General features: G+C 42.5%; 2 protein-coding genes across 2 annotated transcripts in view; one reads left to right on the top strand and one right to left on the bottom strand.

The window, feature by feature from the left end:
- The window catches only part of LOC104960157 (mitochondrial import inner membrane translocase subunit TIM16-like), a 108232-nt gene that overhangs the window by 48380 nt on the left and 34234 nt on the right, over positions 1 to 25618 (top strand). The gene's annotated exons all lie outside the window — the stretch shown is intronic.
- Positions 184 to 23795, bottom strand: vasnb (vasorin b). Its single transcript, XM_010788125.1, has 3 exons — positions 23584 to 23795; positions 16550 to 16611; positions 184 to 4100 (listed from the first exon to the last, which is right to left on the bottom strand). The coding sequence occupies exon 3, from the start codon at positions 4067 to 4069 to the stop codon at positions 2012 to 2014; it is 2058 nt and encodes a 685-aa protein (XP_010786427.1). The 5' UTR covers positions 4070 to 4100; positions 16550 to 16611; positions 23584 to 23795; the 3' UTR covers positions 184 to 2011.

Raw genomic sequence — 25618 nt, 5'->3', positions numbered from 1 at the left:
AAGGAAAGGGAAGTCAAAGACAAACATAATCCCCCCCATTGCTTGTCAATCTTAGCCTTCCTCTTACAAGAAAATGGTGGAAACTAAAAAAAAAAAAAAAACACAACTCTGTTCATTTTATTTTTGGATATTCATTTAATGATAATATCACTTTTTTTCACATGTACAAATATGTTTACACAATTAAAAAAGCAATAAATGACAAAAAAGAGCTTCCCAAAATCAACAGGGAAAAATGAACAATCAAATCAAAAATACTTGGTTATCTTTGATGTATTCTGTCATTCAAAAGAAGATTCCAGTTGCATTTGCTTGATTGTGGTGTTGTTGGGTTTGCAAGGTGTTATGTTAGCAAGGACCCTCTAACTGGGCGCTGGGAATACTGTAGGAAGGTAACTTTACAGACATTCAGAGATGTGTCTTTGGTGTCTTTGGTGTCTTTGCCTACACAATAGGTAGAGTTGTTTGAGGCTTAATGTACTACTTGCCATGCGGGCAGATAGAGGGTGACTGATAGTAACTTGATGTCTACAGGTCTTTGCACAAGACAGAACACGTCTTGCACTATCACTATCATTGATAGATCTACACACACACAGACACGCACACACACGCGCACGTACACACACACACGTACACACACACACACACACACGTACACACACACACACACACACACACACACACACACACACACACACAAAGGTTACTTCTATAATCACAGATTTGGATCTCAGTACCCTACCTCTAAACAACATTGTAAATAAGTGTACCGGTACTTGTCTTGTGCGTCTGACTGAGCTAATCTGCCTAGGTGCAAGGTGGCCAGAAGAAATGGTTCAACACATTATGCTGAGCATGCTATTTTTACTAAGGGAAGCACAATACACTATTTGATTTGCTTGTGTTTGGCCAGGCCATGTGATATGATGTAGATGAATTGTAGTTCGGGGATAAAATGTCCCTTGCTGTGAATATAAATAATAAATATAGTCTATGATGTTCTCTTTTGTCGTACAGTCACGGGAGTGCTTAGTGTAATAAAGTCATGCTCTTTACTGTATGAAACAGTATTGTTTCCCTCTGTACCTTTTGTAAGCCTGCTTACCTTCTCCCTTTGTAATGGCAAAGCAGGCTGAGGGCGTCTGAATTGAGAAGGGTGATTTAGTTTTGAGTCTGTCCAGACTCACATCTACTTAGACTGTCTGACATTCTGAGGGCAAAGCCCTTTGATTGACTTTGCTGGTACCAAACGAGTTTTAATCTTCAAAGATTTTAATCTGCTGTTTTGTCTGTTAGTCACAAGAGGTGGGGGGTGCAGGGTATATAAGGCTGTTAACAGTCAGAATGTTGCACAGTAAAAAAAAAACATAGACACAGTATAAAAAACATACAAAACATAAAAAGAGTTTTACAGCCAAATAAAGCAATACAAGCATAATGTATTTTCTCTGCGCGACTTCATTTGGTGTCTTAGGTCATTCACAGCAAGCACTGATCCCTTAAGGGTAGTACTGAAGAGTTGCAACATACAGCACAATCTATTGCTGGTAGTGTTTAGTTGGGCTGTGTAATGGGGAAAGACAACACAACCCAATTTCAGTGCTCTTTCCTGTATGAACAGATAAAGGACAGTTCACCCAGTCCCTTAGCCCTAAGTTTCAGCCAATGGCAACGCACCATCTGTCCCGGCATCACAGCTGAGAGGTTGTCATTCCAACAATTTGAGCTGGGAAACTTTATTGAAGCAGGATGCAGCATGTAAATCGAGAGTAGGCACTTTCAATGCATTTTGAAGTCCAAAGAACAGTTTATGAACTTATTTAATGTCTACTTTGACAACCAAAGGGCATTGATTTAAATATATGTCCAGTTTCTCCTTTGCTTGTTGACTGGCTGAAACAGTGTCCTCCAATTCTTTCACAACAGCATTTCATACTCTTTGTAATTCACCAGTGGAAAGAAAGGGCTGAAGAATTAAAATCCTTGTTTAGGTTGTCAATGCCACGTGTCAAAAATAGGAAAGCTTGTGTGAATTCATATTGTTATTTGATGTACATTGTTCCTGTAGTAGCAACACCTCATATTCCAGATTGCCCTTCTGAACAGCAGGTTCCGGGATCATAAGTTGGGGCTGTTTTTGAGGCAGTGCCCCATTGTCCAAACCAGCCTTCACTCCATCCAACTCTAGCTGGGAGGGCTCACAGTCTAGGTCCAGGTGGCCCTTTGCTTTCTTCCTGCGAAGATAGCATACCACTCCCACTGCTATTGCAATCAATACCAACAGTAGCAAGATGGCAATAACAGGCACAATCATAGTGGTCAACTTCTTTTCCCCTGACCATGCAATAGAGCTACTGCTTTCAGCAACTGTGTGGGCCTCGGTGCAGACACTGTCCACGCCACTAGGGGCACCTAATGGACTAGCACACACATGGTACGTGGAGTTTGGCTGGAGACCTCTGAGTGTATACTCTGGGAAGGATGCTGGCAGGCTGAGATGATTCGGCCTGCGGTCTGGCCCAGAGAGATTGCGGTAGGTTAGGCGAATACCACGGATGTAAGGCCGCATCTCAATGTAGCGGTGGAGGTCCAGCAGAATTGAGGTTGCAGTTGCTTCATGTGAGCTGATGTCTAAATCTATATTGGCAGTTTCCACTGGAGTGTCAGTTTCAGGTGGTGAAGGCAGATGAAGGTTTTTGATTTCACAATACATGCCATAGGTGCCATGTGGACAGAGACATTGTACCTGACCATGCTGGTCCAAACGACAAGTACCCCCATTCAGACAGGTGAGAGGGGGACAGAAATGCTGCTCCTCGTCGGTGTCTATGCTGCTGCTACTTGGGGATGCAGGGACAGGAAGCAGGGGAGAGTCAACATCTTCATCCTTCGGGTCGTCACTGGCCTTTGGGGCTGGAATAGCTCTAGTAGTGCTTGGTAAGGTAGTGACAGGGACAGGCAAGGTTGTAGTAGTAGTAGTTTTGACAGTACTTGTGGTAACTGTTGTTGTTGTAGGACATCCAAAATCCCTGTGCTCTAGTCTTTCCAATACCTTTCCAGCACTGACTGGTGGGAAATGACAGCGGGTCTCCTCTGTTCTTTCTAGGGTGATGCTCTGGGCTCTCAGCCATCTTGGGAACCATGCTAAGGTACAGAGACAGTTGAAGGGGTTCTCTGCTACAACGAGCTTTCTGAGGTGCGGTAGGAGCTGGGGGAACTCTTCAGGCAGCCCTTGCAAACTCAGGCTGCTAATGTCCAACTCTTGCAGCTCTCCAAGGTTCTGCAGGTCTTGAACCTTAAGCGGACCGATGGGGTTCCCAGCCAGGCTTAGATGAATCAGCCCCTGGGTTTCCTTTAGCGCTGAGGGGAAGGATTCAAGTTTGTTTTCAGAAATGTCTAGTTCATGGAGGTTCTTTAGACTACTCAAGAGGTTCTTATCCAGGCTGGTTAGCCCCACACCACCCAATTTGAGTGACTCTAAGTTTGGGGTCTGGAGGTCTGAAGGACCCAAGCTGGATAAAACATTAAAGCGAAGGTCAAGCAGCAGTAGTCGGGGCATTGAGAGAGCAGGCAGGGAGGTCAATTGGTTTCCCTGCAGTTTGAGTTCCAGCAGGTGCTCCAAGCCATTAAAAGCTGCAGGGTGGATGGTCTCAATATGATTACTATATAAATAAAGGCGCTCAAGCAGCACCATACCCTGGAAGCATTCCTCTGAAATGTGGGTGATCTGGTTGGATGACAAGTCCAGGTTTCTCAAAGAGGTCAAAGGTTCAAACACCCTTTCGGTAAGCTCAGTCAATTTGTTTTGACTGAGGTCCAGCATTTCCAGGTTCTCCAGACCATCAAAGTCCTCCGATGTGAAGCTCTCAATGCCGTTGGCAAAGAGGTAAAGACTTTGTGTCTGTGAAGGCATTCCCTTAGGAATGGTAGATGAGCGTCTCTGGAAACATAAGATGGATTCTGGCGTGGAACAGGAGCAACCCTCTGGGCAGTCGTTGGACAAGGTCCCATCAGGAAGGAGGAGGAAGAGCAGAAAGAGCATCAGCGGAGTGAGAAAGGTCTTCATGGTGCAGGCTCTTTCTCTCTCCTTGCTCAACCTAAAACAAGAGAAAATATAAACTGTCAATAACTTGTATAATGATCCAGAGAATGTATACAATTCATTTCTTTACAGATTGTTAACAGGGTTCAACAGTAGTACACATAATGTTGATATTGCCTTGTTTTGGTTGAGTACCATCCGACAGTTGCACCAAGAAATGTGGGATACTTGTAGGGAAATGTTGAATTTCTAAATCAAAGCATATTTTCTCTGTACAGTATACCCTCTAGTTCCTATGTTAGCCATTGTGTGGTTCTTTAATGTGTTTCAAAGAGTGAGATTACTATCAAAGGTTTAACTATGCATAGCCAGTGATCAAAGGCAGTCTTTTGTCACAAGGTCTCTCAAACAATAGGTCTGTAGCCCTAACCTCAGGTTTCAGAGGGAGTTTTCTGCTATATTCTAGGTAAAGTTAACAGAATGGAGTCAAGCCATGCTTTTCTGGCTAAAGGAGTGCCGCATTCTTCCTGCAATGATCTGTGTAATAGATAGTATTGCAGGAGGCCAGAACCTTTGTTCCCTCTATAATAATGCTACAGATGGCCATCATGAGCACATGCACAGCCACATATACTGTATATATATATATATATACATATATGTTTATATATACATATGTATATACAAAATATATATGCTAATGTGTGTGTTGGTGTTAAAATAAAATAGTTTATATTTGTAAGCCGCCCACCCACTGCTATTTACTGTAGTGCAGTGCACACAATTCGGTTGCTGTGGGGTCAGAGTTATCCGTTCTCCCTATGTTTATGACAGACTTTATAGCCTATGAAAGACACAGACACACAGCATCAATGAAAAAATCAAACTTGTTTTGTTCCTAAAATGTTGATTCAAAGTGAAAACACTGAGTGGCATTAAACGTTTTCTGTCTTTTGAACACAAAATCACACACGCCCTCTCAATCACTATACACACTGCTCTGGTCTCTCCAGTTTCATATAACCATACCGTGTCAAGTTTGTCTGGCTGTATGTTCGCCATGCTGCATGTGGCCATACAACTGTGGATGATTTACTTTCTGGTGTTCTAAGCTAGGAGAGGAGCTTTACTGATAGCCTGGAGCTGTTCTCTGACCAAAGACATAATATAAATAACTCACACTTTCTATGTTGTCATTACGCAGACTGACAGCAAGTGCTGCTTGCCAGTGTCTCTAATACTGGAGAGACTGAAAAGAGTACTGTAGATCTTCAGGAAGATATGAAGCCGTGATTTAAGCCCTTTTCACCTGAGCCCAAGCCTTTCAAAACAAACGCCCTGGTAGAGCATCAACACAGTATTTGAAAGGGCTGAAAAGGAGGAAAGGGATGATGGAAAGAGAGGAATGAAGGGAGATAAAGAAGAAACTAGTTGCAGACAAGATTGTGACAGTTTACCATTCCTGCTATATGGAGTGAGATGGCCTTGGGGTGAAAGTAAAAATCTTTATCTGTTAACCATTTTATTTTTTAGAAAGCTTTTGTCTAAATGTTTACTCTTCAAGGACTCAACAGAAAGTACTTATTTGGTTTGATATCTCCAAACCTGATTTCTAAAGTTGTATAATGCCCAAAAGCAGTGTGTTGGTCAACTTAAGGGAGCTTACTTTAGGGCCTTAAATGGTGCAGTTGTTGATGTCTTCACTGCAAAAATACCTGAATGAGAAGCCAAGTATGTGTGACCTAAAGTTTTACACAGATGGAGCACACACACAGAGAACATTCTGTTCTCTCACTGCTTACCTAGGGTTGTCGACCATTACACAAGAAATGTCAAAGATGTAGCTTTGGACTTTTTATTTTCCTCATCATATTTTTCTATCTTGGTTCTTTTCCTCTAAAGTTACAAGATTAATTTCTGTTTTTGTTCAATGTCTTGTATTCAAACATTGAGCAAGGTGTGGAAGCATGGCTGATTTCTTCTATCAGAGAGGCGGATACCGGGTATCATCTCATCACACCACAGCTATGACATTTATTTATCTTCTCTTTCAGCATACTTTCTTCTCCTCCTTGAAATTGCAACCTCCTTGGAAGGATTCCCTGATGTCTTATTTTTCCCTCTCAAACTTAAGGCAACCGTGGCATTTGCCTGAACCCTACTGCCAACATGTTACTGCTATTATTCAGATAATAGGAGACAGGGGATAAATGATGTTGTGTGCAGCCAGACCTCAAAAACATGACTATACTCAAAGAGCAAGGCTTGATTGAACCAAGCAGCTAACTAGTTTCCATAGTCAGCACCTGCTAACAGTGCAGAATAACTAACTCAACGTTGGCAACCATGCATGCAAATTGGACCCTTAAGTGTTGAAATTGTTTATGGAAATGTTTGTCCACAAAGTATCGATAACATCTGATGGCGAAAGTTTGCTGTCGGCTACAGCTGAATGGGCAGCAGAGGTGAAGGCTTGTAGTTATCCCATCATTTAAACAGTGCCTAGGGGGAATTCATTTTAACAGGTGAGTCATTACATGGTCAAAGTTGTAAAGGGTTTCTGGGTCATGCCTCGGAGAAGTCCAAAGTATTTACATTGAATTCTCTACCGTTGGAAATCAAAAATGCTATTGCAGCTATCAATAATGACTGGAGTCACAAGTTCAAAGATTGGCGAAACCTTTTAAAGATGGCCACAGAGAGAAAGAGAGGTTTCACTTCAGGCCTAAGAATCGATGATGAGAGAGAAAGTGTGGCTGCTGTGCTGCGTCTGCTTACAGAACAAGGGAAAACAAAAGGATTTGTGAAGATAAACAGGAGATGAAGCGCTTAGGGAGAACCAAGCAACAGCTGGAGCGTGTGCAGATGGTCTCAGGTTTTGACATCATCACTATGTGTGGGGAGCTGCATTTTCCAGGATACTTCACCAATGTGTGTATCAACGTCTACTTGATATTAAAGAGTGCCTGTTCAAATGGAATCCTGCATGCACTTTACCGTTCATCTGAGAGATGTATCATATGTGTCTGAAGTTATCCAAAAATATTCCAACTCCTTCTTTTTCTGAGATAGAGAAGCTTTGACTTTTGGTGCAAGAGACGGCTCAAAGGGTCCAGTGCCAGAACATACAACAACATCAAGGCCTCCATGAGAGGAAAGCAAGATACAACTGAGAATATGTTTCCAAGAAACTCAACGTGGTGATACTGGCGTTACTCCCTTGGGCAGAATGTTTATTTGACTGTGCCTCATTCCAAAGTGGGCCATGCACATCTGATAACCCAGTAGAGGAGACACTGTGGTGGATGTGGATGGGGGGGAGGTTCAGGCAGTGAATATAGCCAGATCACAGATTAAACCAGAGCTTGCTAGGTTAGATTCTCCTGTTTTCTTTCTTTCTTTCTGGAAACGAGTGAGTTTTGCTGATCTTATCAGTGGGAAAGGTAAGGCGCAAACGTGGCGTCACTACAGAATGGATCCACTGAATGAATATACCATCTTGAGTGACTTCTGCCTTTTTGGCCTTAACTTTCAAATGTTTTGAAGTGAGTGCAGGTGGAGGGTCTAGAGAGAGATAGTAGAAAGACAGGCTTGTCATCCCTCGCAGGGAGGAATGCCCCCCTCCCTTCTTGCCTTCCTCCTCCTCTCTTGAGTTGTAATTTCCTTTTCTCTCCCTTGTGTGCTTGTTGAGACATTCCTGAGACAGGCAGCAGCTGACTCTGAAAAAGTGAGCTTGTCTGTCTCACTGGCTTGGCATTTAGAGCTTAACAGGGAATTGTTTTTCGGTTAATAAACAGACGATGGATTGGATGAATGACGTGCTGCTTATATGAATAGGTGTTAAAGCAGCTATGTGACCAGATCTTTTATATAACAATTGTTCTTGCATCTGTGTCTAGTTTTGGGGCTTGTATGAGAATAAAACGAGTTGGCTGATGAGTATCAGGGCAGAAACAGTAAGGATGAAATACTAAGATAGAAGCATGGGAAAGTCCTTGCGCAACACGATGAGACATAAACGGTCAGCCCCTTGAAAAGAAACATTAAAGAGGCAATAAGAAGGGAGAAAAGAAAAGAAAGCATTTCCCCTCTCTTTTGGCTCACTTCTTCTACTGCTTTTTCTTTCTATTCGAGATGAGTAGGAGAAGAAAACAGCGGAGACAAAAGCAGGTTTCTGTCACCAGGGGCACCGGGGTGGAGAGGTGGATAAGGCCTGTGGGAGGGTGAAGTGGGCTTCAGCAATTAAATCCCGGCGGGCCATGCGTCAAGAGCCCTTATCTTTATAGCTGAAGGCAACACGGAGGGGCAATGAAGGGTACAAGAGGGGGAAGAACACGGCGGTGTGTGTAGGGGAGCTGCAGGTCACTGTGCACTTGCATTATTTATCAGGCCTGGCCAGAGACTACGGGGTTGGGGGGCGCCAAGTAACGGGATAAGGCTGCACACTACAAAGTGCTTACTCCCATTAAAGAGGCCCCTTGTCTTCTAGGACTAAATATATTAAAGGAACAATACTTGTGGCATGTGCATTAGAGTATGATCTATAGTGTTTTAGGGTCTGGGGGTTCAGTTCACTAGGGTGCACTACTAAAATAAACGACTGCTCCTAGTGTAGATTTACTACAGAAGCACAGGGACATGACATCATATCGGTTGTAAATGATGACTTAGGCACCTAGAGAAAGCTGGAGTGAGCCCTCTGACTCCCCGCATTCCTAATTCCCCCATCCCCAACTTTTTTAACAACCCTTTTAAATCTCTGATGATCCTTTCAGAAGACAATGGACCCTACCTCCAAACACAATCTCCTCTATTCCCATCCTTTTATACTGTCAGTAACATCATTGCCACAGCTGGACCCCGTTATCCACAACATGGTGGGGATATCCGTCAACATGACAAAGGGGCCAAGAGGGAAATTAAACATGGATTTTGTAGAATATTCAGATGATGAAAAGTTTTCTTAAAAAGTAGCACAGGTGAGAAAGAAGCATGGCTGAACAGAAACACAAAACACACCTATGAGTTTGAAAATTAAAGACATGTTTTTGTGCCTCTCTATTGTAAGGCTTAATTGCAACACAGGTTAAACCAGCTATGTAAAACACGCGAGCAGAACGTGCCTGGAGCAGAAAGGAAGGCATGTTTTGAGACTAAATGTGTTGGTGTCACTCATCGTCCGAGGCTTCCCATTGTGGGATTTATTTAACTGTATTTATACTGAAATGAATCTGATCATGCAAAAGCTATATTTTCTTTCCTTTTATAATGTTGTCCTATCAAAGTAAACTGAATCTCTCAGATATATATAATATGCTCAAATTAGTGACAAACCACAGATACAAGGCTTGGCTGCAAAGCATATGTAATGCAGTAGTAGCGTTTAGAAAAAGAGAGATGATTTTCAAATGTATGCTTTACTAAAACTCCATTGGCATCAAAGTCAGAGTACAAACACAGACGGGAGAGGCGGATATGTGGAATGAAAGAAAGATGATAGCTTTATGTCTGTCAGTGGCAATACTCATCTTGAAGCCACAAACTCATTGCCATGCTTTGTAGTGGGATGGAGGGGGATTAGGCGCTGTAATAGTTGTATTACTGCTGCACAAACAAAGCTTTCCAACTGATTTCAGCCTGGCCACAATAAAAGACTCTATAATAGTCCCGTCCATTGTGCTTTAGCTCTGCCAGGGCTGATTGATGTCCAAGGGTTGTAGCTTTAATTAACACAAACATAAACTCAACTAACGGGAAGGATCCAGTCGGGCTTCCTTCTACTTTTTGTTTTCCTTCTACGCATTTCGCTCCATATATTCTGCACATCTAAATGAGTTGCAAAGCAGTTTACTGTTGGTGTGAAAGGCAGCCCTTTTCATCTGAAGATTTATGCTTCAGACCGGGTCTGCTAAGGACGGTGAGAAGCCTTACCATTGGAGCCTGCAGCTGGAGGACTTGAAAGAGACCATAATATACAGTCCAGGGGTGAACAGGAGGGTAGTAAAATATTCTCAAAAACACGGAGCGTGAAGTGAAATGGGGCAACTTTGTTTAGTTTTATGATCGGAGTCAGTAGTTCCATTTTCCATTCCTTTTGTGCTTAAGAACTATGTTTGATTTCATAATTGAAAATCCAAAGGAAAAAAAAAAACCCCTGAAAGAGTTTATCTGGTCAGATAGCATCAGTCCAAAGGACAACAAAGCCTGTGAGGCAGAGAGCAACTCCTTGAGGTCAGAGGTCAGGCTCAGTTTAATGTTTCTACTGCTGCTCAGTATTCTGTGGCCCAGACATCAAAGATAACAGGCCCTGTTCAACACGGGCACACGCCCAGCTCAAGTTACACACACACACACACACACACACACACACACACACACACACACACACACACACACACACACACACACACACACACACACACACACACACACACACACACACACGTACACCTGAAGCATGCTGCTCCTTGTCTCCACAACAGGTGCTTTCTCTGCTCCTCCGGGGCAACATGAAATCCAAAACTTCTGGCGTGTGTCTGAGTAAATAACACAAGCTACGCCATAGTAGAGCAGGGAGGAAGGCGGAATTGGCCACAGAGTCAGGCTGAGGTACAGTAGGCGGCCGGGCAGCCAAACTACTCAGAACTGGGACTCTGAGAGAGCAAGTCTGCAGTCTGGCTCTGCCTCCTCTGAGCTTTCCAGCAAAGAGGTCAGGCATTATGAGTTCCAGAAGGAAATGTGGACCATTTCCTTTTGTTTTATTGCCGAAGGATAGTGTTGTAGGGGCTAGGCTTGATTTAGTTTTTAGAAAGGCACACTTGAGGGGGAGGTTGCACTCACTGAGGTAGACTCTCTCTTCCTCTCTTGTGTCTCTTTCTCAGTTTATACACAGTGCCCTCTTGTTTTGCCCAGTAAGCTATGTCTCAACACTGACACTCGTCTTTTCTCAGAGCACCCTGCCCTGTGACCTCTCACGGACAGATAGTGATATTGCATCTGTCTGAGATCTTCACCACAGGACTCTCACATTACACACACTCAAAGAGTTTCAGTGCACAGCATCGGCCTTCATTTGTTTTCTTATTCTCTGCAGTGTTTGCACCTACAACTTTTAGTCAATCTTGTCCCTCCTTTACGCTGTGACCTAAACAGCCTGACCCCACTACTCTGCCAAGTCTATCTTGGACCTGGCTTGAATCCATCACAGAAGAGTGTCAGAGAAACACTAACAACACCTCTCTGCTTTACTTACAATCTGTCTCTTACTCCCTCTCTGTCTCTGTTTTCATTTCCCTCACACGGTAGCAAGCCTAACCATTGAAGAAGTCTGATTTGTGAAAGAGGACTACATCACCAGGAAACAATAAATAAGACATCCAACTGTCACATAGCTGCAATCTCTCCAGGCCTTGGCTTGTGCCTTAATATCCTGTGCGTGACAGTTCACGCCTCGTCGCAGAATCAAAACTTCCTTGTACTGTCTGGCTCGCTGACCCTGGAGCAGTGTTGTTTCAGAGCTTTGTCCTTCTGATAGGGACACCCAAAACAAACTGGTAAGATACAGCAAGTGACATCTCAAAACGGCTTATAGTCTTCTAAATCAAACATCAGAGGATCTGGCCTTAAGCAGGGACAGGGCAATGTGTGTGCAGTGTGTGTGGTTGCTGTTTGAAGTGGCTGGATGGACCAGTTATATCAGTCCGCCACAAGCCTGGATTGATGTATGCACACTCCGACTCTCTGCCTAGCTCTTTGACATTCATTCCAGCTCCAACATGACTGCAATGCTATTTTTCTTTCACCAAGCCACCTGATCTTTATCTACCTGATGCGTATAGGATATATGTTTTCAGAGTTTGAAAGGTTGTTTCTTTCTATATCCCTTGATAAAAAGTATTTGTGTCATTGTCAGGACATATTTGGACAGCATGCTTAAACTATCATTCTTGTCTTTTTGTATAAAAGATGAAGTCAAGTTCCGCACTGGCTGTTGACACTGTTTTGTTTTACCTTTGTCCTTTGTTGCAATCCAACTATAAGGGTTTCAATTGGAGCAAATGTGTATGAGTCAGGCGTCAGGCAGGCACACTGACAGACTGTTAGACCGGCTGACTGGCAGCCTGACTATCCTCGTTAGACAAACAGTATCACACGTACTCGCTGAGGAAACAATCGCAAATTACACATCTGCCTGTCTGCTCATCGGTCTGTCCATCATCTTTCACTCGCTCCTTAAAAGCACTGCTGTGACTCACCTGAGTATGTCCTCTGGCTTCGAGGAAGTTCAATAAGTCTCAACTGATACTGTAGAATAGTTCAACTGGAATGATGTCAAAGCATCAATCAGTGCTTTGGACAACTTACAGGAGCCACTCTTCTTTGACACATCCTACAATTGTTGTCTTCACCTTGCCCCTTTGCTCACCTCTTTTCTCACTCTCAGGTTTGTTCATGTAGTTGGCATGAGTATGACTGGAATCTTATGAAAAGCCCTGCAGGGTCTTTAGGTAACGGTAGTTGTCAAAGTGTTCAATAGGCTGAAGGCTAAAGAATGGGATGGTAAACAGAAACTTGGCCAGGACACACCAACTCACAGCTCATTAGCAGAGAGCAGTCTTTCTGTCGGACTGTGTGCATATATTCAAGGTCAAGGTGTTCAGATCTGCAGTTACAATAAGGTCTGACAACTCGTTTTACACGCAACCATTTCTCACTTTGTCAATCTGAGTGAAAGAAGTTCATAATAACAATGTACAGTAAGAGATGATTGCTATGTCTGCAGGGGAAGGAAGCAAGGAATGTATTGTTGATTGACAAATGAGTTATTTATTGGTTGTTGTTCACTATGACTTGTGACATTGTTGGTAGTGCATGTTGTCATGGAATGAGTATGGTTTGAAAGTAAGACAGAATCACTTCTAAATTCAGGTTTTAATGACATAATATAAATCATGTTGGACACGTACAATACATTTTTTGTGGGATTTTTTTTCCCATTCTGCAACCTCCATTTGAAGGCAGGCATTGTGCAGTGCTACCCAGCCTCACACCCCTTTTCCAAGAGTAACCGTTTGTGATTTTTCTTGTAATTCTGGCCTGCGGGCTTTTACCTCATAAAAAAACAACACCTCAGACATGAGCCACACACACACAAGATAAATGTGAGAGGAAGATCACTGCTGCAGATTAGGATGACACAAAGGAATTTATTGTGTAACTACTGCCTGAGTTGGTGTCGCGCCAGCACTGGGGAGGTTGGCTTGCAAAATAGCAGTCAAGCAGCACATTTCCCCCCCCCCGCCCCCAACATGCCTCTCCATGGCTCGCCTCCAGTACCCTGCCTTTACCTCCTGAAGAGTGTTGATATGTTTGTTACACATTTCTACCACATTTTGATTTGATTTTAAACAGTCAGAGTGGCTTTTTAGACACACGTCTGATTTGATTGGTTGTGTACTTCACTTTTATCATTTCCATATATTTTCTCTATCCTATTAGAGTCAATGAAATCCTCATTTTCCAATGTCACCGCACCCTCGAGCCAACATCAATCTTTAATCCATGATTTGATTATCACATCGACCTGCATTCTCCACTGATTAAAACAGGTGAGCCCCGCTTTCTGAGCGAGAGCAAAGACACCTGTCAGCGACTGTCTATTATTACATCAACGTTCACTCGTAACTCCCGTAACAGGTGTGCACAATCAGAGTATTCCTCAAACAAGGTGAGAGAGAAGAAAGGGGAGGTCTGTAGGGACAGAAAGGGAGGTATAAACACTTTCCATCACACAGACTGCTTACATCTGCTGAAGGCAACACTTTGGTGCACTAAGGAATTCAGTGTGCATTTCTTAGACTATACTAGAATATGAACTTGTTCTTATTTCCAAATCTTCGCAGCATGATCTGCATAGAGAAACTGATAAACACACTGACTGTTCATACACAATCATATGAAAAATACACAAACACACTCCAAACTGGAGTTTTTTGCAACTTTTGATTTCTTATTTCCTACTTTTGAATGCAACTTTTTTTTTACACTGCTGCTGTCACTTTGGATTCAAATCATTTCCTCACATATGAACATACTATTGAAGCTGACTTAAGCTGTCTAATCCATCACTCAGAACAGGTTTAAATGATGTTATGTTACGTTGTTACTGTCTGGTAATGCAGGTTGAGTTCAGTTTGATTTGAAAATACTGTACTGCATTACTTTGATACCAAGTTCCAACAGTCTGTTAGCAGATTTTCATAATTTGTGGTCATGAATGGAAAGCTATACATGCCTTCAATGGTAGACAAAACATATTCAAATTTCTAAAAACACAGCACCATGGTTTACAGGATATCTAACTCCGATGTAAAGTGTGATTTTGAAGTTAACAGGATAAACACTTTTAAAGGGACCTTTAACCTGACCTTTAGTGGATATAATGGAGATCTACTGTATGTATTTGTGTACAGTATCTGTGTGTGCGTGTGCCCTCGGGTTAGTCACACTGTCATCTACGGAAGACTTGTCAGATTGCCACACACACAGAGAAGGGGAATGAATGATGCTTTGTTTTTGTAGCAGTGAACAGCAATTTGTCTGTATAAAAAGCAGTTTGTTTGCTTTCACATCCGTTGATAAACGTCATTAAGCGAGTACCGTAGATTCCTGAGCTGACCTGTAACACACTAGAACAATGCGCGCTTGTGTGTTTCCTCACACGTGTGATCCGTGTGTGTGTGTGTGTCTAATGTAAACGAGTCTGTCTCTGTTAGAGTATCATTGTACTGTAGCACCCTTGTTTGCCCTTCCATGTTTGCTTTTAGGTTGAAATATTAACATTATTAACAGTAAATTACAGCTATGCACAGCGGCTACGGTGTCAAGGCGTTAGTGAGCACTGGAGGGGGAAGTTGTGTTAAGGCTGTTTTTCACCTTCAAGTCTAGAAGTTTAACTCGCAGAGAAAAAAGGCCACATTAATGGAAAACACAGGCCGCTAACAGCCAGACATTTGGCTCTGATATGGAGCCTCGACATGTGCAGCTCATTCAAATACATACATTAGGTGTGGCAGCCATGTGTAGGAAAAATACAGGGAAAAAAGCCAGGTAAAACACACACATAATGTGCTGTAATTCATCATAGTGTGTTTCAGCCTTTGATGTTGAAACTTCAGGATTGAGGCAGAAACATTGTATGTTAGCATGATGAATTGCCTATGTGTAGCAAATAATTTACAGCTAGCAAGCGGGTACAAATTCGCAAATTCCTAAACCTGAGGAATGTGTTCATATGTTACAGCCAGAATGTATCCCCAGAAGAAGAAGTCTGAGCTACAACTACTCTCCCCTGGTCTCTGTTCTCCCTGAGGACGACCAGGCTGACGGAGGCAGGAGCTTTAAGGCAATTAGCGAGAGAAGCTGTGTGCGTCCAGAGGCCCGAGGCTTCAGTCTTGTCCTGTGCATGTGTGTGTCTTTACAAGCCCACACAGTTCCTGTCACAGCTCATTGACAACTAGCACAACAGAGGAATGAGGTAGGACAGAGGGTAGGGGTCAGGAGGGCTGTGTAAAGTAGAAAAGCTACATTTCTCCCCAGAGACACAATGATGGATGATATTAGTTAGGGTCCAAGCAAAGTTATGTTTCACTTAAAACTGGTAAATATTCGTTTTAGATAAATACCATTTATATTGGAAAGGAAAAATGTTGATGTCATGCTTGGAAGATCATATAGGGATAAACTACAGTGCCCATGTTCATTGCAATGAAGGAACCAGTGCAATAGTGCAGCTCATTAATGTGTTTTTGATATTTTGGATATCAATACAGAGGCAGAGAGCAATTAATATCAGAGTTTGGATAAATAGGCAATATTTATAATATTCTAATAGGTCATTTAATAGACTGTAGGAGGGTCGAATATCACCACACTATCCTTTTAAATATGTTGGAACATACATTGAAAATGACTTCATCCAATTCTGTCAAAAGAATGTATCTATTGTTTGTTTTTTATATTTTTTAAAAACGACTCACTGTAGATGTTTATAAGGGCATATAAGAAGTCTGCTCATTATTCCACAACTCACTTCAGCAGGCACAGTAAACTCCAAACTTCCTCACTTTTCTCTGCTCCTTTTCACTCTGTCTGTAACCCTACACAGCCTCACTGTATCTGTTAAATGCCGTGTGTGTTAAGAGAGCTGCTCTTGTTCCCCTGCCAGTCTTGTTAAGAGGCTCAGTGTTGTGTGAAAGGACCTTTTGGAGGAAGCAGGGTGTTACGGTTAACACAATAAGGACCGCCAACAGCCTGTGATTTGGGTTTCTGGATGCAAATTCAAGTAGTGTATTATTATGACGCTTGTCATATGCTAGTTAAGGTTTTTTGTATTCTGATGGTAAACTATTCCTGATTTGAAAAGTAAGTGTGTACTCTAGTAGCCACATCTTACACATAATGACACAGTGTAATAATACAACTGTCTTTCAAAGCTTCACTCACCAGTTGGAGAAGCTTCCTCCTCTGCTATCGCTCCACTTTTATGGTTTCAGGTTTTCTTTTCCCTGGAAGTAACAAAACAGTTTTAGCTGTTAGACAAATATGTGACTTACATTTTTTATCCCCACTTATTTGGAGTCCACCCCCCCTGTTGTTCATTGTTAATTGTCCGCAAGCAAAACAGGAAGTTTTTTTGCCTGGTAATTGGGTGGATTCCAGCTGTGTGCGGGAGCGTGCTGAGCGCTGGCTGGCCGTGTGGCAGCGAGAGAGAACGACAGAGTGGAAGAATGCAGGCCGACCGCTCTCCACTCTGTCAGCTCCTTGTTCTGTGGTATCAGCCCATCAGCCGGGGCCAGAGAGTGTCTTGTGTGTGTGCCTTGGTGTTTAAAACGTTAACTTAAACATAACACAAGACAGCATTTTAAACCCCTATATGATGTTTTGGCTTTAGCACAGTATGATCTGCATGATACTTTGAGTTTCACCTCCTTGAGAACAGTATTCTGCCTTAAGAGGGCATCAAAGGTAAATTCACAATGACTACAAAGATTAACATTTGAGGAATTCATTTATGTTTCAAAGCAGGATATAGAAGTGTTTGCCTGTGCTTTCCGTCAGTCAGGGTTTTGATCAGGTGTTTGTTTTTGTGTGTTTAAGACAAGCTCTTGCTGCTGAACAGGCCCTCAGCTTTTAAAATGAAACACAGGAACCATTTTAATTTCATGTCGTATAAGCTTGTTGGGCCCAAATGTATTATTGCGTCATTATCCATCACCACAGAACAATTTGTGCGTGCGTCCATGTGTTTGTTGCTTTGAATGAATTGATTTATTTTAGCCAAATAAAACTATAAAAATGTTTTCATCAAGTCCATGGGGTCATAAATACTGTATAACTTGGTTTTGGGGAAAAACAAAGTGACCACTTGATAGATGTTTTATAAATGTGGGACATTTGGCCACAACCAACTACATCAAAATGTTCTCTGATGGCAGATTTAAGTTTGTATTTAATCAATTCAAGGCATGGTCGTAAAACAGTTTAAGAGATAATTAGCTATGATGCACACAGTATGTTCCCCCATTCCTGCAGCAGAGGTGGACTCTTAACTACACATCTATTCACACACTATTCCCTCCTCCAGTATCTTTCCACCATGCACTGTTTTAAAGCCATATTTCATATTCCTAAACTCTGAGTCAAAGAGTATGTCAAGATTGAAAGCAGAGTGCTAAACCATGTGATTATGTAATGCCTGAATCCTCTACTAACTTTGCATATACCATCTGTGAGTCATCCTGCATCTCACGCTCGCTCCCATACAGAGTGCAGTGTTTACATCTGTAAATAATCTGTCACAGTCCAGCGTTGGTTTTTGCTCGCTGACCTGCTGCAGATCCTTTTTTAATGCACTTGGTGTTTGTTGGTCTGTGGGAGTGTTATTCTCTGCTGCACAGAGACTTTTGTGTATGCTTTAATGAATGCCCAGTATTATATTTGGTTATTTACATTCACTTATCTGTGAAGGTTAATGCATGATATAAAGTAGTGGGTAATCTTGTGAATGGGGGACTGACAACCTTGTGTGTAACTTCTGTGTGCGGGCTCTTGTCTGCTGACCCTGCCGTGGTCGGTTTCCTGAGGTCACTATGTCTCCCTCGCAGACAATCCCTTGACTGTAGTGTAAATATTTTGCTTTTAAAGTGGAACCCTGCACTCAAAATAGATGCAGTATCATCTTCACAACTAAGCTTCATGGATGTCTGTAGCACTTTTGTAAAAGGCAAAATTGTCACCAACTATATTCCTGTCTTGGTTTGCCCTCATAGCTCAGGCTACCTTCTCCACATCTTTCCATGAGACATTTGGTTTTTAAAGTGTGCACTGACAAATCACTCGTAGTATCTTTGAACTTGCTTAGTATCTTTCCTTTCTTCTCTTTGCTGGCTTATTGGTTTACTTTGATACTTCTCTCCTTTCAAGAAGCTATATTTGTCATTCCATTTCTTAGAGGGCTGATACTTTTTGTCCACTATAATCTTCTTTCTTCCTCTGTGTTCATCTGCTAAACATAAATATCGCCTCACCCTTCTCCTTCTCTGTTTCTCTTTTCCTCTCTGTGTCACTCCCTTTCTTTCCCCCCCATCTGGTTTAATGTCTCCCAAAGCATTACAGAGCCGAGCACTTTGCATCATCTAAAACGTCCAGCAATTTGTCTAAATTATAGCCCAAAGCCAACCTGCAGAGGGCGGCTGGGATAAACACAAAGAAGCTTGTTGTTTGCTGTAGGTGTGATGCCTGTTTTGATATTTATGTTGAATATATAAACGGGCGACAAGCTGTGACAAGTTGTGTCCCGACTGCTCGGCCGTTGATTGCAGCGTTGAGTGATTAAGATTCGGGGCTGTTAGACGATGGCATTCAGATATAAACATGCAGGCAGGTATACGTGCTGATTTCCTCTCTTAAGTCGCCTCCAGCTCTCTTACGGCGCTGACAGCAGCAGATAACAACATTATTTGTGTCCCTGGCAGAAACGGAAATAGACATGAAGCAAAAGGGGAGCACAGGACACGACGACTGATGTCATGTTAGAGAGCGGCTCTGCCCGTGCGTGCGTATGGGCTTGTATGTACGACGTGATCGTATGAAAAGGTGTGTGAACGTGACCACTTTTTTTGACAAACAAGGTCGTGGACAATGGGTGGAACACACTAACCCACAGGTACACACACCTCATAACCGAGCAAATGTACTCTGTCATTCAATCCATATTCAGTAAAACATTAACATTCGTTTCAGCGGTTAAATATTTGACCTTCTTCTCAACGCGAGATCTATCTTTCCCACTTCAGGTTTTAGGCAAACAGTGTGTGTGTGTTTGTGTGTGTGTGTGTGTGTAATGTGCGTTGTGTGTGTGCCCTTGCTTTGCTCTTGCCCAGCAGAATATCTGGTTCAAGGCTCATTTCCTAATTGCAGTGCTGGCCAGAGGTAATTACAACCTTAGATTAAGAGCTGTTTCTCTCTCTTTTTACAAGCCTACTGAAATGCAGCAATTTGTGGTGAATTTCTGGGATGAGCATCCTCCCTCTCATCCTCTCTCTCTCATTTTCCATCTGTATCTCACTCCCTCAATACTTCCCTGGAGTTGGTTTAGGAATTCGGGGAATATTTTGGCTTTCTTCAGATTTTACAACCAACATGAGAAAGTTCAAGAAAACCCTTATTTAATGTAAAGCTTATTTTTATTCATATGCTTTAAGATAAACAAACTAGTAAAACCGTACAACTCTGAGCATGTGTATGTCTGTGGACACGGAGGACAGCAGTTATTTGGGGTTTGCTCTCAAGCTGGGGCACTCCAAAGCCCTCAGATCCCTTCGCATGTGTGTGTATATTTATGCAAGGTTTTGAAGTGGTTCTTCTGAACGCATCATTTGGCCGCATCGGCAAGCTCTTCTTCAATTTAGCTTGGCAGGCGTACAGGCTGGGGTTTGCCTCAGCATACCGCTGGGTCAGCATTGATGTGTGAGGCTGAAGCCCTTGAAGCCGAGGGTTTTTATTTAAGACGCTTCGTTGAGAGAGAGGCTCTTGGTTGTCCACCAGGGAACGCCCCCCTGCTGTGCAGCACCTGACGAGGGGCACGCTGCAGCCTTTCATTTTGAAGGAGGAAGAATTTCTACATGTTGAATTGTCTCGCACTCATACATACGTCTTGCTAATTGTGAGAAGCCCTTCCTTTCACGTGGCCTTGTGGAAAACAAACACACGTATTCGCACACTTATTCCAACTTTCTGCCCTGTCGACTCCGCTCTCTCTCCCTGCTGTGTGAGTGCCCCACTCTTGTCCTCTGCTACCTCCACCTCCTCTCCTCCCTTTGCAAGGCCTCCTCGCCTCAGCACCTGACTTTTAACCCTCTAATCCCTCTGAGGGTAAGATGCTTCAGGCACTGCCTCTAATTGGCGTAAAACGGAGCTGTGGCGGAACGAGGCACAATGTGAAAATCCTCTGCTCACAAAATGCCCGATTTTTTTTAGTTGCAACTCTATACTTTCATAAAGAAACTGTGCTGAGTTGTGTTAATAAGTACATTTACAGGAAGCACAAGTGCATGAAATATGTGAAGCAGATGTGTTTAGACATGTCTTAACACAACAAATGAAAGAAGAAAACTGTCAATCATCTTAAGCAGAAGATTTTGACATCAGTGCTCTTTTCACTCAAGCTCTTTGGCACAGATAATGAAATGGAAGTCTTGATTTTGTAAAAATAAAAGGATGACAGTTCAGGCTGACACACTGTTGGTTTCCAGATCCCGGATGGAAAGTGTGGTTTCGAAATCACTGTCACACTGATGTGATATCGAGCTGACTTTTAATTGCCTACATTTGAGGTTTTATGACAAAGAGCTCCTTTTCCTTAGTCGTGCTTCCTATCCACAAACCACAATGAGAGTGCAAGAAAAGTCCCTTGGGGCAGATAATCCACCCAGTGTGCTTATGTGTCTCTCTCAATGCTCACACCAGCATACACAATTGCACATGTGTCCCAAAACGTTATGAATAATTTGTATGACAAGGTGTGGGTTCACATCACAGGTCAGGAGAAGAACTTTACACCATGTATGTATCTGCCCCCACAGAGACCTACATCATACTTCTTTCTGTTTGTCCTTTCGCAGTGCAGCGCATGTCAGTGTCAACAAGCGTCTGTGCAAACACAACAGTCTGCTGTGTGGAGAACAGAAAGCAGCAGCAACATCAGGAAGAAACTACACTGGCACAACCACTCTCTTGTTTTCTAAGTGTTACAATCTGTGCATCGTAGCAGCCTGAAAGTTCTCCACATTAGTGAGGGATAATTGGTCTCCTGTGGCTGTGCTGCTGTGTCTGGTAGCCTAATATAAACCAATTACAACCATTATATACTGTCAATGACACAGTAGCTTCTCCTACAGCATAATGACAGCCTGTGAGGAAACACATGGCGAGGAAACAAGCCGTACACCGGGGTAGGGGTTAATAGCGGGGCCATTGGAGTAGTTTACGCCGCCTGTTTAGCCCCCAGGAAGGATTAGGCGATTTTGCATGCCTCTTTTGTGGGGGCTGTGTAAAAGATGGTAATCTGAATGAAAGCTTGAGGGATCGTGGTCAGAAGATTGTTCTTATATGAATTAAGCATCTTAGACGAAAGGCATGTGTGGAGTATTTTACCCGGGTATATTTTGATTCACAGTTGAGTTTTGTGGCTTCTGTTGGTTTGGGTCTTTCATTTAATAGGGAATCATTACATCTCGCTTATTTCAATGTTAACACTACGGGATTAATCTTAAACAAGGACTGGTTTGTTCATGTTTTTGTGGTCATCGGCCCACCGACTGAGTCAAAATGCTGGCAAGTTTTTTTTAAAGTTCAAGCAAAGTTAAAGAACTTATTTGGGACAAAATGAAGCTTCTTCTTTAAGACCCTCTCAGAGAAAGTTTAATTTATTGGCATTATATTTGGTCAAATGAGATGAGATGAGACTTGCTGTTTAACTTGTAATTCAGCGATTGGGCTATACACGTTAAGTCATGTAAGTCCTATTGGGTGTTAGTTTATTTGTGGCTTGGTCGATAAGGGATTTAATCTTTCAGGAATTTGACCTTATCATTGCTCTGCTCCGTGCACACTGAAGGAAGGTGATGTTTCTCTGATTTCCACTTGTACATATCTTTTCATCTGAGCCAATGTATCATCCATCTGTCCATTGCAGCACCTTCAGCTAAAACACCTAATGATTGATTAAATCCAGCTCTTGGACTTTTTAACACTTCAATCAGAGTAGACTATGTGTTATAAAAATGCTTAACCCATTTATAACAGTAGCTCTTGATTGACATTATTAATAATATAGCGTGGTGGAATCAATCATGGTTGTGACTGAAACTTGGCCAATAACTATGACAGAGCTAAGATATTTGAATAGACAATCAATCCATCATATGGTGTTGCAGATTTATTTGCTTCATGAATTCCTAAAGATTTGTTTTTGTTTCAAAGCCTTAACAAAGTCAGGCATGGCGTTGCTTTGCAAGACTTTGAGAGTGTGTGCATAAAGTCTACAGTGAAATAATGTATCTACCAGAAATAGGGAAAAAACGCCTAGAAGATAACTACTGGCACCCTGGATATTGCCAACCTCCACTTGTTTCCAGGTGCAGCCTCATGCTAAAATATGTGTTGACTTTGCATTATCTGACACCTCAAAACCATTGCAGCGATAGTGTCATGTTGAGGTCCCTGTTATGGGACGTTCCCCCCTGTGTGGGTCCAAAAACAGCTTCCCCTCTGCGGTGAACTGTGCTCGGTGCGGTCTAGACTCTCGGCTCGGCCCCTGCATGCTGCACGGCGTCCTGCGGTCCCACACCAGCCCGCCTCATTACCGCCCTGACTGCTGCTGCAGCTCCGCGCACACGCTCAAGTTTTACGCTTTACTCCAATACTGTTTTATTGTCACTATTGGCCGATCTGAAGAATTGGTGCATGGCGACAGACTTGCGTAAAATCCCGTTTACTTTTCACCGGCTCACCGGAGCGATCATGTGCATTTAAAACTCCTTACAACAAAGAACTACATTTTTTAATAAAAGTGTTTTTTCTTTTGCATTTTAAAAAGGTAGCTGCATGCATTGAGAAGAAAACGTAGTATTTGAACAATCCCACGCTGTAAGCTAAAACCGTTTTTAAAATACTACCAAGTTATTGTTGAACTGCACTAAAACACTGAGGGTTTCCCTAAAGGGAGTTGTCGCAACACAAATACAACTTAAATGAACACCGATGGGTGGTGGCTTGTGTTTATAAGGGAACATAAACCTGAAAATGAATCAGGTTATATGTGCAGTTAATCTATCTGTTTTTAGAAGCATATTCAACCCAACTGCATAACACTTTTTACGCGTATTTACGCACGTCTTGATCCTGTTATAAGGGTTAGATCCACAAAGTATGGCATTGTTATGTTTATTTTATCATTCATAACGGGAAACTCTTACCCTTAACTTCGAAGAAGTAAAGTTTTGAGCGCAGTCGCGCTCGTGTGTTTATCCAAATGGAGCAGTTCACCGATATAACTCCAAGACCTTGTAGTTTTCCGTGTGGGCGCTCTCACAAAAAGTTTCTGTGAATGTTTTACACTTGTAGCGAACGATCTTCATCAAATCCTTGGAGAGATACACCGACATCCACGTCAAGGAATGCTCAAGTGCTGCCTCCCATGGACAAAAAGCGCTTTATTGGTGAGCACATAGGAGAGTTTACGCGGAGAGGTGGGAGGGGCTAGGCGCACAGCAGCAGAGCGCAGGGCTGCACAGAGAGCAGCTCCTCACCTTGCAGCTTGGCTGAGGGTTAAGGAGAGGAATGCCTTTCAGTTCGCTATAACTTAATGCCTACTTGAACGACCTGTTTTAAGCGAGAGACATTACTGGTTTCATTGTGTACGCTTCAAACACTTAAGTTACGTTTAATTTGAATGATTACTTCCTAATTAAATTAAATTAAATTATTTTTTAAACATGCATTTTAATCAGCTCAACTGAAAAATAAGCAAGTTGGCTTGAAAATAATGCTTAAAGCCATAGGGCAAATGTGGGGACCATACCAAATCAAACTACAATTCCTCCATACTAAATGTATGGAGGAATTGTATCTATTCACACCCTTTATCCCTTACAGTGGGACTGTCCATTGCCTCCAGGGTACATGCACTGAACAGTAGTACATATGGTCGCTTCATTCACTGAGCCATCTGAGAAAGCTGAGAAAGCTATTGAATACTTCCCAATGCCAGTGACAAACTACCCGTCGGCAGCTGGCAGACTATTTCAATGTCAGCCAGTCCCAACAAGGTGCAGTAAGGTGATAGCTCTCAGGGACCGTGTCACCTCGGATGTGTACTTTTAGCCACATGTCACAGAATTAACTGGAAACTTGAAACCTCTTGTGTACAGTGCTTAAATATTTGTATATGTTTGACCTACATGTTCATGCAGAACGTCTGTTCTCTCCAAATGTTGACAAGAAACTGTATAACACAATTAAAGCAGGACAAATGTATCTGTGTGGTGATGTCACTCAAGTGACTCTTGCTGAAAGCATACAGATACAAGAAAATATTCAACAAATTAGCCCAGAGGCCATCCCCGCGTCTCCTTAAACAACCCTCCCCCTCAGTATCCTCTGGACAATCAACACTTTAGTTCCACTTGTTGAGCCACATGTATTTTGTACTATTTACTTTCTGATAGCTTGTCTCCACAAAGTCTCGTGCTTTTCTCCTTCTGCTCCTACTGTAAGGTTGTTACATGCAACACACACACATTCACTGTGCCATCTGCAAGGCATTACAGCAAATTGCAGGAATAGAGAAATGATTTCACGCACGTCCCACAGGGTCCAGATGTGGCTCCTCAGTCGTGATGAAACTGAGTTTTACGTGTTCGAGAGAAATGAAGAAGGAAATCAATCTTACCCCGTTATACTCAATCACACAGGCTCACAAAATCAATCCTCTTGCTCTGTATCTCGGTTTCCTCCCTCATAAACATAAACCTCTGTATCCAAATGACAATACCAGAGCTGATGTTATCCAGGTAACACTGTGGGTGAGTTATTTATCTTAGTCTGCTCCATGTGTTGGATGGTGAGGAGGACCGGCGTCTCCAGAGCTCACGTAGTCGACGACTCACCTTCATGCTAGAGACTGCCTGTTATTTGTTTTGCAGAAGTGGTCTGCTTCCTCAGCTTTACAGCCAAGCTGCTCAAGAAAAACCTCTGATTCCAAGTCAGCATGATCTGATTGTAGCCACAACTAGCTGTCCCATTAGAACAAATAAATAGAATACCAATGTAAAATACAGTGTTGCAATGTGGGCCTAATGAAGAAACTGTTCGCTTAAGGGTAAACAAAATTGCAATTTAAAATGATATTAATTGATTCCATGAGATGACTTGGTATTTTGTTATAAAGCAAAGATTATTGTATTTAACCTTTTCTGTATATCATAAGGAATGCTTTCTTTTATGAGACAT

The sequence above is a fragment of the Notothenia coriiceps genome, unplaced genomic scaffold (assembly GCF_000735185.1).
Source record: "Notothenia coriiceps isolate Sejong01 unplaced genomic scaffold, NC01 NC01_scaffold00031603, whole genome shotgun sequence".
NCBI classification, from domain to species: domain Eukaryota; kingdom Metazoa; phylum Chordata; class Actinopteri; order Perciformes; family Nototheniidae; genus Notothenia; species Notothenia coriiceps.
Note: the sequence above shows the minus strand (reverse complement) of the source record. Positions and strands in the feature narration are given on the sequence as shown.